Raw genomic sequence first — 12115 nt, 5'->3', positions numbered from 1 at the left:
AATATAAATTATCCAGATTAAGAGAGAAAGAAACAAAGTAGTCAAATAGATTTATCATTAAAAAATTGAGTAAGCCATAAATGAATTCCTGATGAAAAGAATCCCACAATTAGATATATTTACATGTGAATTTTTAAAAATTTCACCTGTTGTGCACTTTAACTTTTGGGTAAAGTTTTTTCTTTTTTCTCTCTCAAAAGTACTTTATTTTTCTTTATAAGTGAATTTTACCAGATAATTAATTATAACAGTACACAAATTATTGGAAAAAATAGGAAAAGAAGAGATCCTATTACTAAATTCATTTCTGTCAATACCTAAATCAGAAAGTTAAAACAGAATGAAAACTATAGATCTATATCTTTAATGAATACTGATGCAAAAATTTTAAATTAAATATTAGCAAAGAGACCATAGTAACATATGACAAAGATCATATACTATGATTATGATGGATTTATGCCAAGAATTAAATACTTGTTCAATATTAGGAAAACTGCTAAAATAATCATAACAAAAAAAAATCATAATTCTATCAAGAGATGAATAAAAAAACCACTTTTGACATAGTATGACACACATTCTTATTAAAAATACTGAAAAGCATGGGAATAAATTTAGTTTTATTTTAAATGATAAATAGTAATATGTTGTTGCTAGAGTTGTGAATTCTGGAGGGCAATTTGGAATCATGCCCAAAAGGCTATCAAACTATGCATACTCTGATCCAACAGTTTTTCTATTAGGTCTATATCCCAAAGAAATCATAAAAAAAGGGGAAAGAATTCACATGTGCAAAAATGTTTGTAGCAGTTCTTTTTATAGTGGCCAGGAACTGAAAACCGAATGAATGAATGCCCATTAGTTGGAGAATGGCTGCATAAGTAAGCGTATATGAATGTAATGGAATATTATTATTCTATAAGAAATGATGAGCAGGCTGATTACAGGAAAGCCTGAAAAGAATTACATGAACTGATACTCAGTGAAATGAGCAGAACCAAGAGAACATTGTATACAGCAACAACATAATTATGTGGTATCCTTGGTTCTTTTCAACAATGAGGAGATTCAAGGCAATTCCAATAGACTTGTGATGGAAAGTGCAATCCACATACAAAGAGAAAACAATGGAAACTAAATGTGGGTCAAAGCATAGTATTTTCATCTTTTTTTTTTTTTTTTTTTAAACTGTTTCAGTTTTATTTGGTTTCCTTGGTTTTCTTTCTTCATTTCTCCTGTTTTTTTTTCTCTTTTGATCTGATTTTTCTTGAGCAGCATGATGAATATGGAAATATGTTTAGAAGAAATGCATATGTTTAACCTATACTGGATTATTTGCTGTAGAGGGAAGGGGAAAGGGAAAAAAAAATTGGAACACAAGTTTTTGCAAGGGTGAATGTTGAAAACTTATCTTTGCATGTATTTTGAAAAACAAAAAGCTATTATTATTAAAATAAAATAAAAAGGAATATCTATCGAAACAAAAAACCAGCATTATTTGTATGTGGGATAGAGACCTTTCCAGTAAGATTAAGATTAAAAGATGACCATTATCAATCCAATTCAAGATGATGACAGAAACTCTAGTTATGGCAATAAGAAGAAGGCACTGAAGAAATAACCAAAAGCAAAAAGGAATCAAAATTATCACTTTTTTGCAGATGATATGATGGTTACTTAAAGAACTCTGGACAACTAAAAGCTAAATGAAACAATGAACAACTTTGGTAAACTTGCAAGAATATAAATTAAACCTACACAAAACATGCATTTCTGTATATTAGCACCAAAAACCCAAGAGGAAGTGAGAGAAAATTTTCATTTGAAATAATTATAGATAGTGTAAAATATTTGGCAATCTTATTTAACAAGACATATACAGGAACTTTATGAATACAACTGCAAAACCATCTTTACACAATGGGAGAGAGTTGGAAAAATATTAACTACTTCTGGGCCAATATAATAAAAATTATACTATTATCTAAATTACCTTATTCAGTGCTCTGCTGATCAAACTACCAGAATTATTTTATAAAGCTGGGAAAAATTCATTTGGAGGAAGAAAATGTCAAGAATATATAAAGAATGAATAAAAATAAAAAAGTGGGAAGGAAGGTAGCATGTTAACTCAAACCATATTACAAAGCTACAATCATCAAAACACTTTTATATTAGTAAGAAATAAAAGGGTTAATCGGTGGAACAGATTAATTATATAATATTCAGAAGCAATGTTTGATGGTATTTGACAAACCCAAAAATTGAAGCAAGAACTTCAACAAACTGTTGTAAAAACTGAAAAAAAAAAAAAAAAAAAAAAAACAGAATGGTAAAACTAGGTATAGACCAGTTATCCAAATGGTTATATGATTGAAGACATAAATTAAAGGAGCAGGGAGGAAGCCATCTATCAGATCTATAAATAAGAGAAGAATTCAAGGCTAGAGACAGGAGGTAAAAATGAATACTAATTATATGAAATTTAAAAATTTTTTTCACACAAAGACAATGTGAAATTTCACAAAATAAAATTACAAGAGAAACAGAAAATGGGGGGGGGGGGGGGATATCTGCATCAAGTTTCATTGATAAAGGACTCATTTCTAAAATATATAGGAAACAGCCAAATAAGAATACTAGATACCTTCCCAACTGATAAATGGTTAAAATATATAAGGCAGTTTTTAAAGGAAGAACTCTTAAACTATCGATAGTCATATAACACACTCTAAATCACTAATAGAGAAATGCACATTAAAACAACTCTTAAGTACCATCTCAGTCATCAGATTGTCAAAGCTGAACAAAGAAAGGATAATTACAAATACATTGGAGGGGCTCTCGGAAAACGGGTACATTAATATACTGTTAATGGTATATTCCACTATTCCATTCTGGAAAGTAATTTGGACTATGCTCCAAAAGTTATTAAACTGTGCATGTTCTTTGACCCTGTGATTCTGCTACTAGACCTATAACTCAGAGATCAAAAAGAACTCAAGAGTCCCTTATTTAAATTAATATATTTATAGAAGCTCTTTTTTTGTGGTGGCAAAGAATAGGAAACTAAGAGGATTCACATCAATGGGGAATAACTAAACAAGTCAGAGCACATGAATATAATGGGCGAGTATTGTGTTAGTATTAAAAAAAAATTAAGGGAAGGTGGCAGAGAAACCTAGCAAGAATTAAATGAAGTGAAATGAGCAGAACTAAGAAAATAGTTTATGCTATAACAATTAGCAGATAAACTCTGATCAACAGAATGACCAACCATATTTCCAGAGGAATCATGATGAAACACATTACCCACTTCCAGAAAAAACAAGTGATAGACTCAAGAGTGCAGATAGGTAACATCTTTATTTTTATTTATTGGAGGGAATGGAGACAAGAGGAGTGTGTGGAGTGGGGGGAAAGGAGTGGTAGAGACAGATAATAATGAAGAAATTTTGTTTTGCTTCAGTCTACACGTTTGTAACAAGTTTTTGTTTGTTTGTTTTCTCCACAGATGAGATGAGAAGGAAGATTTTGGAAATGAAAATAAAATAAAATTTAAAACCAAATCAATAAAATGTTTGTTAACAAATAAATATGCTTTGTTTTTAATGGTATGTATAGTAAAACATAACCCTGGATTTAGAGGGGGCCTAGGTTTAAAAAATACTGGCATTTATTTGTGAGCTGCTTCTACTTGTATGTCCTTGGGGAAGTACAATTCAGTTTTCTCATTTGTAAAATGAGAGTTTGAATAGATGGCCTTTAAGACCTATTCCAGCTTTGAAGTGATGATCTTATGAGCATTTACAATGATGTGTTATATAGAGACCTCCAAGATGACATTAACTCATGAATAATTCAATGGGTCCCATGATTCAACTTGTTTCAAATCCATCTGTTTCATTATCTAGCCCCCAACTTCAAATGAGTTGTGATCCCACATGGGGTCTTGTAACTGAATATGGGAGTTACAAAATTATGGTTTATTATTGACAGATTTTTGATTTACATACCTATTTTATATACTTATATAGCCAGGGTCACATGAGAATTTCTCTGGTGAAGCAGGGTTGGGAATGGAAAGTTTAAGAAGCCCTGATGATCTAGTCTTCATCTCTCTATTTTGTCTAAAAGGTTAGTATGAAAGGCTTTATCAAATGTTTTGCAGAAAAATCAGGTATATAAAATCAGAATAAGAACCACTAAATTTTCAAATGGGAAGAACTCACTGGCTACTTAGTTTAATCCATATCTAAAATGAATCCTTCCTATAATATACTGAATAAACAGTCATTCGGCATTTTTGAAAATTTCTAATTAAGGGAGATTCATTACTTTCCAAGGCTGGCTGGCCAGTCCACTTCTGAAAAATTCTTAATTGTTTAGTTCTAAGTAGAAAATCTGTCCTTATATCAAACCTCAATTTGCCCACCTTCTCCCTCTTTTGTTCTATATCTATATATAAACAATCATATATATTAATAGCTAGCATTCTTTACAGGATGCCCCACAGATCTATTCTTATTTAACATTTTTACAACAAATGTCTTGAAGGCAGAGATGGCATGATTACCAAATTTGTATATGATAGGATCCAAAAAAGATCTCAAGAAAATTATAAATTTATAGTTAGAAGGGGCCTTAGAAATACAGTCCAATCTCTGTGTTATTTTATTTTTTAAAACTCTGCAGTAGGATAGTAAAAGTAAATAAACAAAATAAAGTTAAAAAAAAAAAAAAAAGACCAAAACCAAATCTATTAGCACAACTACTCTGCCAGATGCAAGCCCAGATCTTGTCCAGGAATCCATCCAGGCATTCTTTATCCAGTCTGTTAGCTCATCCCCAAACCCAAGAATTGTTGGATATATTTCAGATACAAGTATTCTAAATGTTAGATCTGGCAAAGACACCTAAAACTTTCCCCTCAGAATCTAAGCATTTTCTCAGTGGCTTTTCTGCTCCTGAGAAAGTTACAGAGGTGTGTGTGTGTGTGTGTGTGTGGTGTGTGTGTGTAATATATAAAATTTATAATAGCCATAAAGGCAATAAGATATAATGAATAAACTCCAACTTCAGAGCCAGGAAGACCTGGGTTCAAGGACTGCAGCTGACCTACCTTGGCAACGTCATCCAGGACAAGTCACTAATCTTAGTGCTCAAAGCCAAATGGCATCAATCTCAAAGAGAAATGGATACCAGCTGACTTAGAAAATCACAAATGAATATTATCTATGGCTTGATGTATTTCTATTTATTTTGTACAACATCTCTGGATTACATTTTCATCTGGCATGACAACACTGTGGCTGTGCTTTGAGTTTGCTCCCTCTGTTCCAAACTAAAAGCTTATGTTGCAGAGAGGATGCTGATCTGCACCAATATGTATGTATGCATATATATAAACAAAACAGATTATACACATAAACACATAAACACAGAGAGTTCTCACTTAAGTGAAGTGAAGTGGATTGTTCTGCAGGTTTCCCCCTCCCTTGGGACACCTCTCCTGCCCCAAGTGGCTTCAGTTAAATGAATGATCCCGAGGCCAGAGGTGTGTTGGTACTGCTGACCTCACTGTGTTGAGCACAACAGGAGTTCTGACCAGTGCCCAAATCTTCAAATTTCCATCATGTGAATTTATGTAAAGCAAGAATATCTGTATATATCTATACATAAGATGTATGTATGTGTTATGCAGATATATTTTATATATTTTGTGTAAACACATAGGAAAGAAATTAGTCACACTGTCCAAAAAGATAAAATTAAGATCACAATGCTTGTTCTTCATTCTAACTATAATGCTAAAGGAAAAATACATTTATTTGTCAGCTAAAATGAACTCCCTCTTTGGTGAAGAAGCTGTAGTATTTTCCTCTCTCTACCCAAGAGCTAAACAGATAGCTAGGCAAACAGAGATGTATCTGTGCGCGCGCACACACACACACACACACACACAGAGATATGTGTGTCAAAAACAGGTACAACAGAGCAACATCCCAATTGTGGGGGGTGTTTACTTCCCAGACTGAAAAATTCAGAGGGATGACTAGGAACTGTATTGTTTTTTATGTATTATCCCAAAGCTTAGCATCATACTTTATACACAGAAGACTTTCAGTAATTTGTTTTGTTGCTGATCAAGAGAGGACTTGAAAAACAAAAGTTATCTGGAGAATGACCCTGATAAACTTAACAGCCATGTGAAATCTTAATTCCTTTGATTCTGCTCAGCAAACACTGACTTGGCAATTGCTCCATCTCCTAAAGTTCTTTGGGATGCAGACATTGAGAAGGCAATAAAAAGTAACTTTGAAAAGACCTACTGTAAAAGATGGTGGTATTTGAGCTAAGGCCTAAAGGAAACTAGGGATCCAAAGAGGTGGAAGTGAGGACTGAAAATATTCCTGTCATGAAAGAAATTGTATATACAAAGGCTGGAAAATGGCAATATCACTTGTCCAGGGACAGATAAATCTTGAATGAGATAAAATTAAGAGGTAAAGAAAAATATAAGGAGCTAATGAAGACCAGAGGAAAAACAGAATTTGAATTATTCAGGAAATTTGGGAGTCAAATTGACATGAACTCTTGCTTTTTCTGGAAGAATGAATCACTTTTGATAGAAGAAACTAGACACATGCCCATGTCTGAACAATAACAGAAATAGAGATTTTAGGCAAACTTTGTACTTCTGTGAGAAATTTCTTTGGATTAACTTTACTCTATTCTGGCCCCAGTTAAATAAGAATAGGATTTGTTTTTGATTGTTTTTCTTATTCCCATCACTCTACTACCTCTTCACAGAAGGTAAAGGGAAATCGGCTTTGCTGGGAAAGCTGATGATACACTTCCTTTGGACTTCTTTTCCAAGGTGAGTGCTAGTTTAACCTACTAGCTTAGCACTGCTGAGAGGTCAGAGATCATGGCATATATTCAAATTCTCACTATTTGAAATTATAATTATGTAAAATAGGGTAAATGGATCCAACTTAGCAGAATGATGGAGTGAGTATCAGGACCACCTTCAGGGATTCATCATTCATATTCATTGAGACCTGGCTATATTATTCAAGCTATGCCAAACTTCCACTTTATAGTTGTTCTGGCCCCCACCATGGCTCCTAGTCCTATCTCTGGCTCCATAAGACTCTTGTTCCTGGATTTTTGTCCGTCTTTATGGACAATTCAAATATCATTTCCAATTTTATCAATGACTCATCTACCTGTCCTATTTGCCTGACTCATTTCTCTGTCCTGTTCCATTTTGTTAATATCCATAATAGACATCATCCTGCAAAATGGAAGAGAATTGTAAGTGCTCCCTCCAAGGTCACTCACCAATCGATATAGTTGAACAACTTGGCGTACGCTGTTCCGAAGTTCTGCCACAAGGCGCTCACACTGTTCCATGCTCACCATCATCACCAGTTCTGGGAGGGACAGATGCTGCTGAGTGAATCCCTGTAAACTTTCCTTTGGGGCCTCCCACCCAATGGAACCCCAAAACTGAAAGACTCCAGAGATGCAGCCAACCCTTTTACCCATTTCAGCTATTTTCTCAGCCATGGACCCTTCCTTTTGGGACTATTTCCCTGCTTATATACCATCCCCATATCGACCCCCACCCCGTACAAGAAGCACATGTGAAAAGGGGCAATCCCAGAGTTGGCACTGAGGTGGATAAGGCAGGCACAGGGAGAACATGGTGTTCAGCAGGAGGGTCTCACCATCAAGGGAGTGACTTATGGAACGAGACAGGAGCAAACAGGACGAGACACAGCAGAGGCTGGATGCACAGAAATGGGATGGAGCCCGAGAGTGGCCAACAGAAACAAGAGAAGGGGGAAGGGGCAGGAGATGAGAGGTGAGGAACTATGCACACCTGAGTCCTGGCTCAGGGAAGTCCCTGGCCTGGAAGGTTCCATGGGACTGGGGATCTTCTCTGGGGGTGGGGGCTGCAAGTTCTCAGGCTCTCGGGGGAGGCATGTGGCTGGTAGTTCCTGGACACAAGACCTTTGGGGCCCCAGCTGAGCCTGGCATTCTGTCCTGGGTGTGAGAATGGGTCCCTCCCCTGGGCAGGCCCTCCCCTCTGTTGTGGCAGACTTCTTCCCCAGGATCCCTGGGGGGCCAAGTTGTTGAGCTTCACAAGGGGCCCGGCCCTTTGCCCCAGGGGAGAAAGCAGCCAGGCTGGGCCTATCAGGCAGTGGCTTGGGAATGTCCAGAACAAGGTGAGCCCGGCTTGGCAGAGCTGGCTTGCTGATGGATGTGATCCTGATGGGGTTAGAGACCTGAGTTTCAGTCAAATCCCCCTGGCCTAGGTTTTCCCCCACAGAGGTGCTACGAGACATCTTAGCCACGGAGCTGGTGGTAGGGTTCAGATAAGAATGGGGCCGAGTTGGGCGACCGTCAGCTTGAGTTAGAGAGCCCAGTCCTTCTTGGACATCACTCTGTTGTAGAGGTACTGGACCAGGTAGAGATGGCTCATCTGTAGAAACATAACTAAGGTCAAGCTGGAGAAAAGCTATCCAAAAAGATCACAGCTTTGTGCTCCAGCCCAGGGAAAATCTAAGGACTTGGAAGGACTCAAGGTCACATACAGGGATAATCCCCAGTGGATCTACCAGACTCTCCTATCCCCTGTTCAAGAGGGAGCCACATCAAGCTGAACCCCTCACCTTGTGATGCCAGGTTATGCACTGACTGGGCTTTCTGGAGGCTGGCGCCAGAGCCAGGTAAGGCTGTCTTCTTGTGCGTCCAGTTGTTATCCAGGTTCAGGCGGCGCCGTCGGAGTACAGATGCCACAGGCTGGGGGTTAGAGCCCCTCGAAATTGACTCAGCCTCTGGGGGGGCTTTCTGGGGGCTGATGGTTCCACTGCTAGGCTTCTCACTGGGACTCGGAAACACCCTGATGGGCTTCTGTGGTAGTACTGAACTCATGGAAGACAGAGAGAACTCCCTGGAGGAATGAGATAAGAGAGAGCTACACTGGAATATGAAGAAGACCGAATGGCTGGTAGCTCAATGCCCAGTCATAGCCATACATGCTCCCCCCCCCATCATATCCAGAAGGCCACTTAAGCTCTCTTTTTTCCACTCCTGGGAGGTCAGCAGGGCAGAGGGCAAGGCTAATCTTTGCTGCTGGCAGGGGTGGGTCTTCGAGCCAAACCAGCAGCAGAGATGCCTGACAGCAGCCTTGAGAGAAGTCCTGGCTCATTTTTAATCATTCCCTAAGCAGTGACCCAGGCAACGGCTTTTACTTCTCTGGTTCTATGGCTAGTGAACAGTTGGAGATCTAGCACTTCATGCTCAGTCTGGGCTCACCTAAGCCAAGAATGACGTACCTGAGTGCAGGAGTCTGCACCTGGGATAGGAATCGGGATGATATGCTTTGAGGCTCCATCCTCTCCAGGGGTCGGCCTGGACTGCCTGTTGTGGAGAAAGTAAGTTAGTTAGTCAACAAGTATGTAAGTTCCTACTATTTGCCAAAACCCTGAATACTCATAAGAGCTAGACACAGGTCTGAGGACTATTTCCCAGCCTTCGGGACCCATAACCAACCTTCAGGAACATGGAAACCCCAGGACAAACTCCCAACCAGCCCTGGGGCTTCTGCCCGTGGAAGAGAAATTCTAGGCCACACTCTGCCCTTAAGTTTCATGGGCAGACAGGGAACGGATGGAAAATTATTGTGATCCTCTGACCACACCTGGAGCAGTTCCATTGGCTAGGGTCTCAAAGTGCTGTCTGAGGAACTGTTCCTGGTCAGGAGTACAGGGACTGCCTCCCTGTAGCCCACCAGAGCCAGTTCCTCTATCTTCTTCTTCCTCCTCTTCTTCCCCCTCAGCTGGTTCTTCAAGGTCTGAGGAGATTCCATCCACACTCAGGGGCTCTGTGCTCTCAGAATCTGGGGAAAGGGGATGAGAATGTGGGAAAAGGAGATACTTATACCCCTATCTTGCTTTAGTTCCACCATTCAGCCCTTCCAATGTGGTCCTGGCCCCAAGGTATAACCTTTTTCCATCTGCAAGCTCCCTCTGTCTACCAAAGAAAGCTTTAGGGACCATGAATTTTAGGATAGGCTCTTCTTACCTTCATTGGGATGCTCTGGGCTGGAAAGGCGGCTACTGCTATAGTCCACAGAGCAGGCACTATCAGGACTGTGTTTCTCAGTGCTTCTGCTACTTGGATACACTCTACCCAGTGGGCCATGGGGAAGGGCCTGTACCTGGAACTCATTGCTAGGAGAATAAGACCCAGCAAGTAGGGAGAACAAGGAGAGCAAAAAAAAATGATTAACCACTTTATTAAGTTGTTAATTTTCTTCCTCATTTCCGAGAAAATGTTAGACTACCACTTGGGTCTATTATTTTGAAGACATACAGGTAGGGGGAGAACAAAAAAGAGATCCAATCTCCCACAACCCAGTGAGGAAGAACACACCTGAAATAAAGTTGGGAAAGACTCTAGAAGAACTAGAAAAGTAGGGGCAGCAGAACCTTGTGAGGACTGTGTGGGGTAGAGTAGAATCCTTGCCTGGTATCAATGGAAGGGCAACTGCCTGGTTCAGGGTATACAACACCATCTTCATTGTTCATTGGCTCCAACTCTTGAGCGAAGACCTCCTCTTCCTGAGAAATCATCTGGATAACTTGAGAGCAGGCACAAGACTTGGAAGTCAGGGACTGGGAAACATTTCCATTCTAGAAACATATTGGCAAGGCCATAAATAAGTTTCCTGATATAAAAAGAGGTCCTCAGAGAGGGATGAAAGTAAGAGTAGGAAGAAGCATAGAGCACACTAGTTTTAAAGAGAAGCTGAGAACCCCATAGTCCAAGATATAGACCAGAGGCCAGAGGTCTGACAAATCTGGAGACAGATTTATGGGTGAGATATCAGGTGGAGGTATACCTGTATGTTTTCAAGCTCCTGGAAAAACTGTGCTCTTTTAAATCATATGGATGCCTATCGCCAGCCATTACTTATTATATATGAGGGGACTTAAACTGGGACAAATGTCATATGTGTTTCATTCTACATGCCATACCAGACCCAGATGTGCTCCAAATTGAATCTGTAACTCAAAAAAAAGATGAAAAAACCCTAGACTTCAGGTATAAAGTAGGACTGATTTGGCTCTTGATAGAGGTCATCTGGGAAAAGGACCTTACCTGGCTGGGATGGACATCTACAGAGGCCTGTTGGCTATATTTCTCAAGGACAGACTGGGCCTGAGTCTGTGACTCCTGTGCCAGAGAGTCCTCGCTGGGTGGCCGAGGTGCTGAGGCCAGTGTCTCCAATTGCCGAAGGTCCAGCATGGAACGAACGCTTAACTCTACACCTGGCTGGGCCCATCGTCCTCGTCTTCGGGGACCTTGGCTGGCAGCAGGAGCCGAGTCCAGGAATTCTACTCCCTCCTGAGTCTAAGAAAATAGGGAGTAAGAGTAATAGTCAAAGAAGGCTTCAGAGAGTTCTGCCTACTATGATGGATTACTTGGGAGACCTCAACAACTAAGGATGATATGAAGAAAGCAACATTCACCTTTAAGCAGTTTGGTGGCACGAAGGATACAGCAGAATTCAAATCTGGCCTCAAACACTTACTAGCTGAGTGATGACAAGGCAAATCATCTAATCTTTGTTTACCTCAGTTTTCTCCATACTAAAATGGGGGATTAATAACATTACCTAACTTGTAGGATTGTTCTGATGATCAAATAGGGACATCTGAAAAGCCTTTAACATAGTACCTGGTATACAACAGGTGCTCTATAAATGTTTATTCCCTTTTCCTCCCCTAAAGCAAAACAAACTCAAGGGCAGCCAATGCCTCATTTCCATCTCTGTATGTCCTCCTTGTGCTTACTTACATATAGCAGGTGTTTCATAAACAATGTGCAGAATACCCTAAATCCTGGAGGAGCACACATATCCAACAGGGAATCCAAAATCCCCACTCCCTGAAGAAGTATCACTGCCATCTCTGACTCAGAGAACTGTAATCCTGAAGTACAAGATCAATTCCCATAATCTGATCTGACTGGGCCTTTCACTTACAGTAAAAGGAACCAGACCTTTTCTATCCTAGGGGAGTCTACTAGGAGG

The 12115-nt window shown here is 39.5% G+C and overlaps 1 protein-coding gene across 3 annotated transcripts in view; it reads right to left on the bottom strand.

Annotated features, from left to right (window-relative positions):
* Positions 1-12115, bottom strand: part of MAPKBP1 (mitogen-activated protein kinase binding protein 1) — an 83616-nt gene that overhangs the window by 8575 nt on the left and 62926 nt on the right. For 2 of the 3 annotated variants that reach the window (XM_031952141.1, XM_031952142.1), the window contains 8 exons: positions 11182-11433; positions 10546-10712; positions 10102-10250; positions 9719-9916; positions 9354-9438; positions 8688-8992; positions 7895-8497; positions 7351-7442 (listed from right to left, as the gene is read on the bottom strand). In XM_031952141.1, coding sequence (XP_031808001.1) covers positions 7351-7442; positions 7895-8497; positions 8688-8992; positions 9354-9438; positions 9719-9916; positions 10102-10250; positions 10546-10712; positions 11182-11433 — 1851 coding nt within the window. The remainder of the gene's footprint in view (positions 1-7350; positions 7443-7894; positions 8498-8687; positions 8993-9353; positions 9439-9718; positions 9917-10101; positions 10251-10545; positions 10713-11181; positions 11434-12115) is intronic. The other variant, XM_031952143.1, reaches the window with a different exon arrangement.

Source organism: Sarcophilus harrisii, chromosome 2 (genome assembly GCF_902635505.1).
Source record: "Sarcophilus harrisii chromosome 2, mSarHar1.11, whole genome shotgun sequence".
In the NCBI taxonomy this organism is placed as follows: domain Eukaryota; kingdom Metazoa; phylum Chordata; class Mammalia; order Dasyuromorphia; family Dasyuridae; genus Sarcophilus; species Sarcophilus harrisii.
Note: the sequence above shows the minus strand (reverse complement) of the source record. Positions and strands in the feature narration are given on the sequence as shown.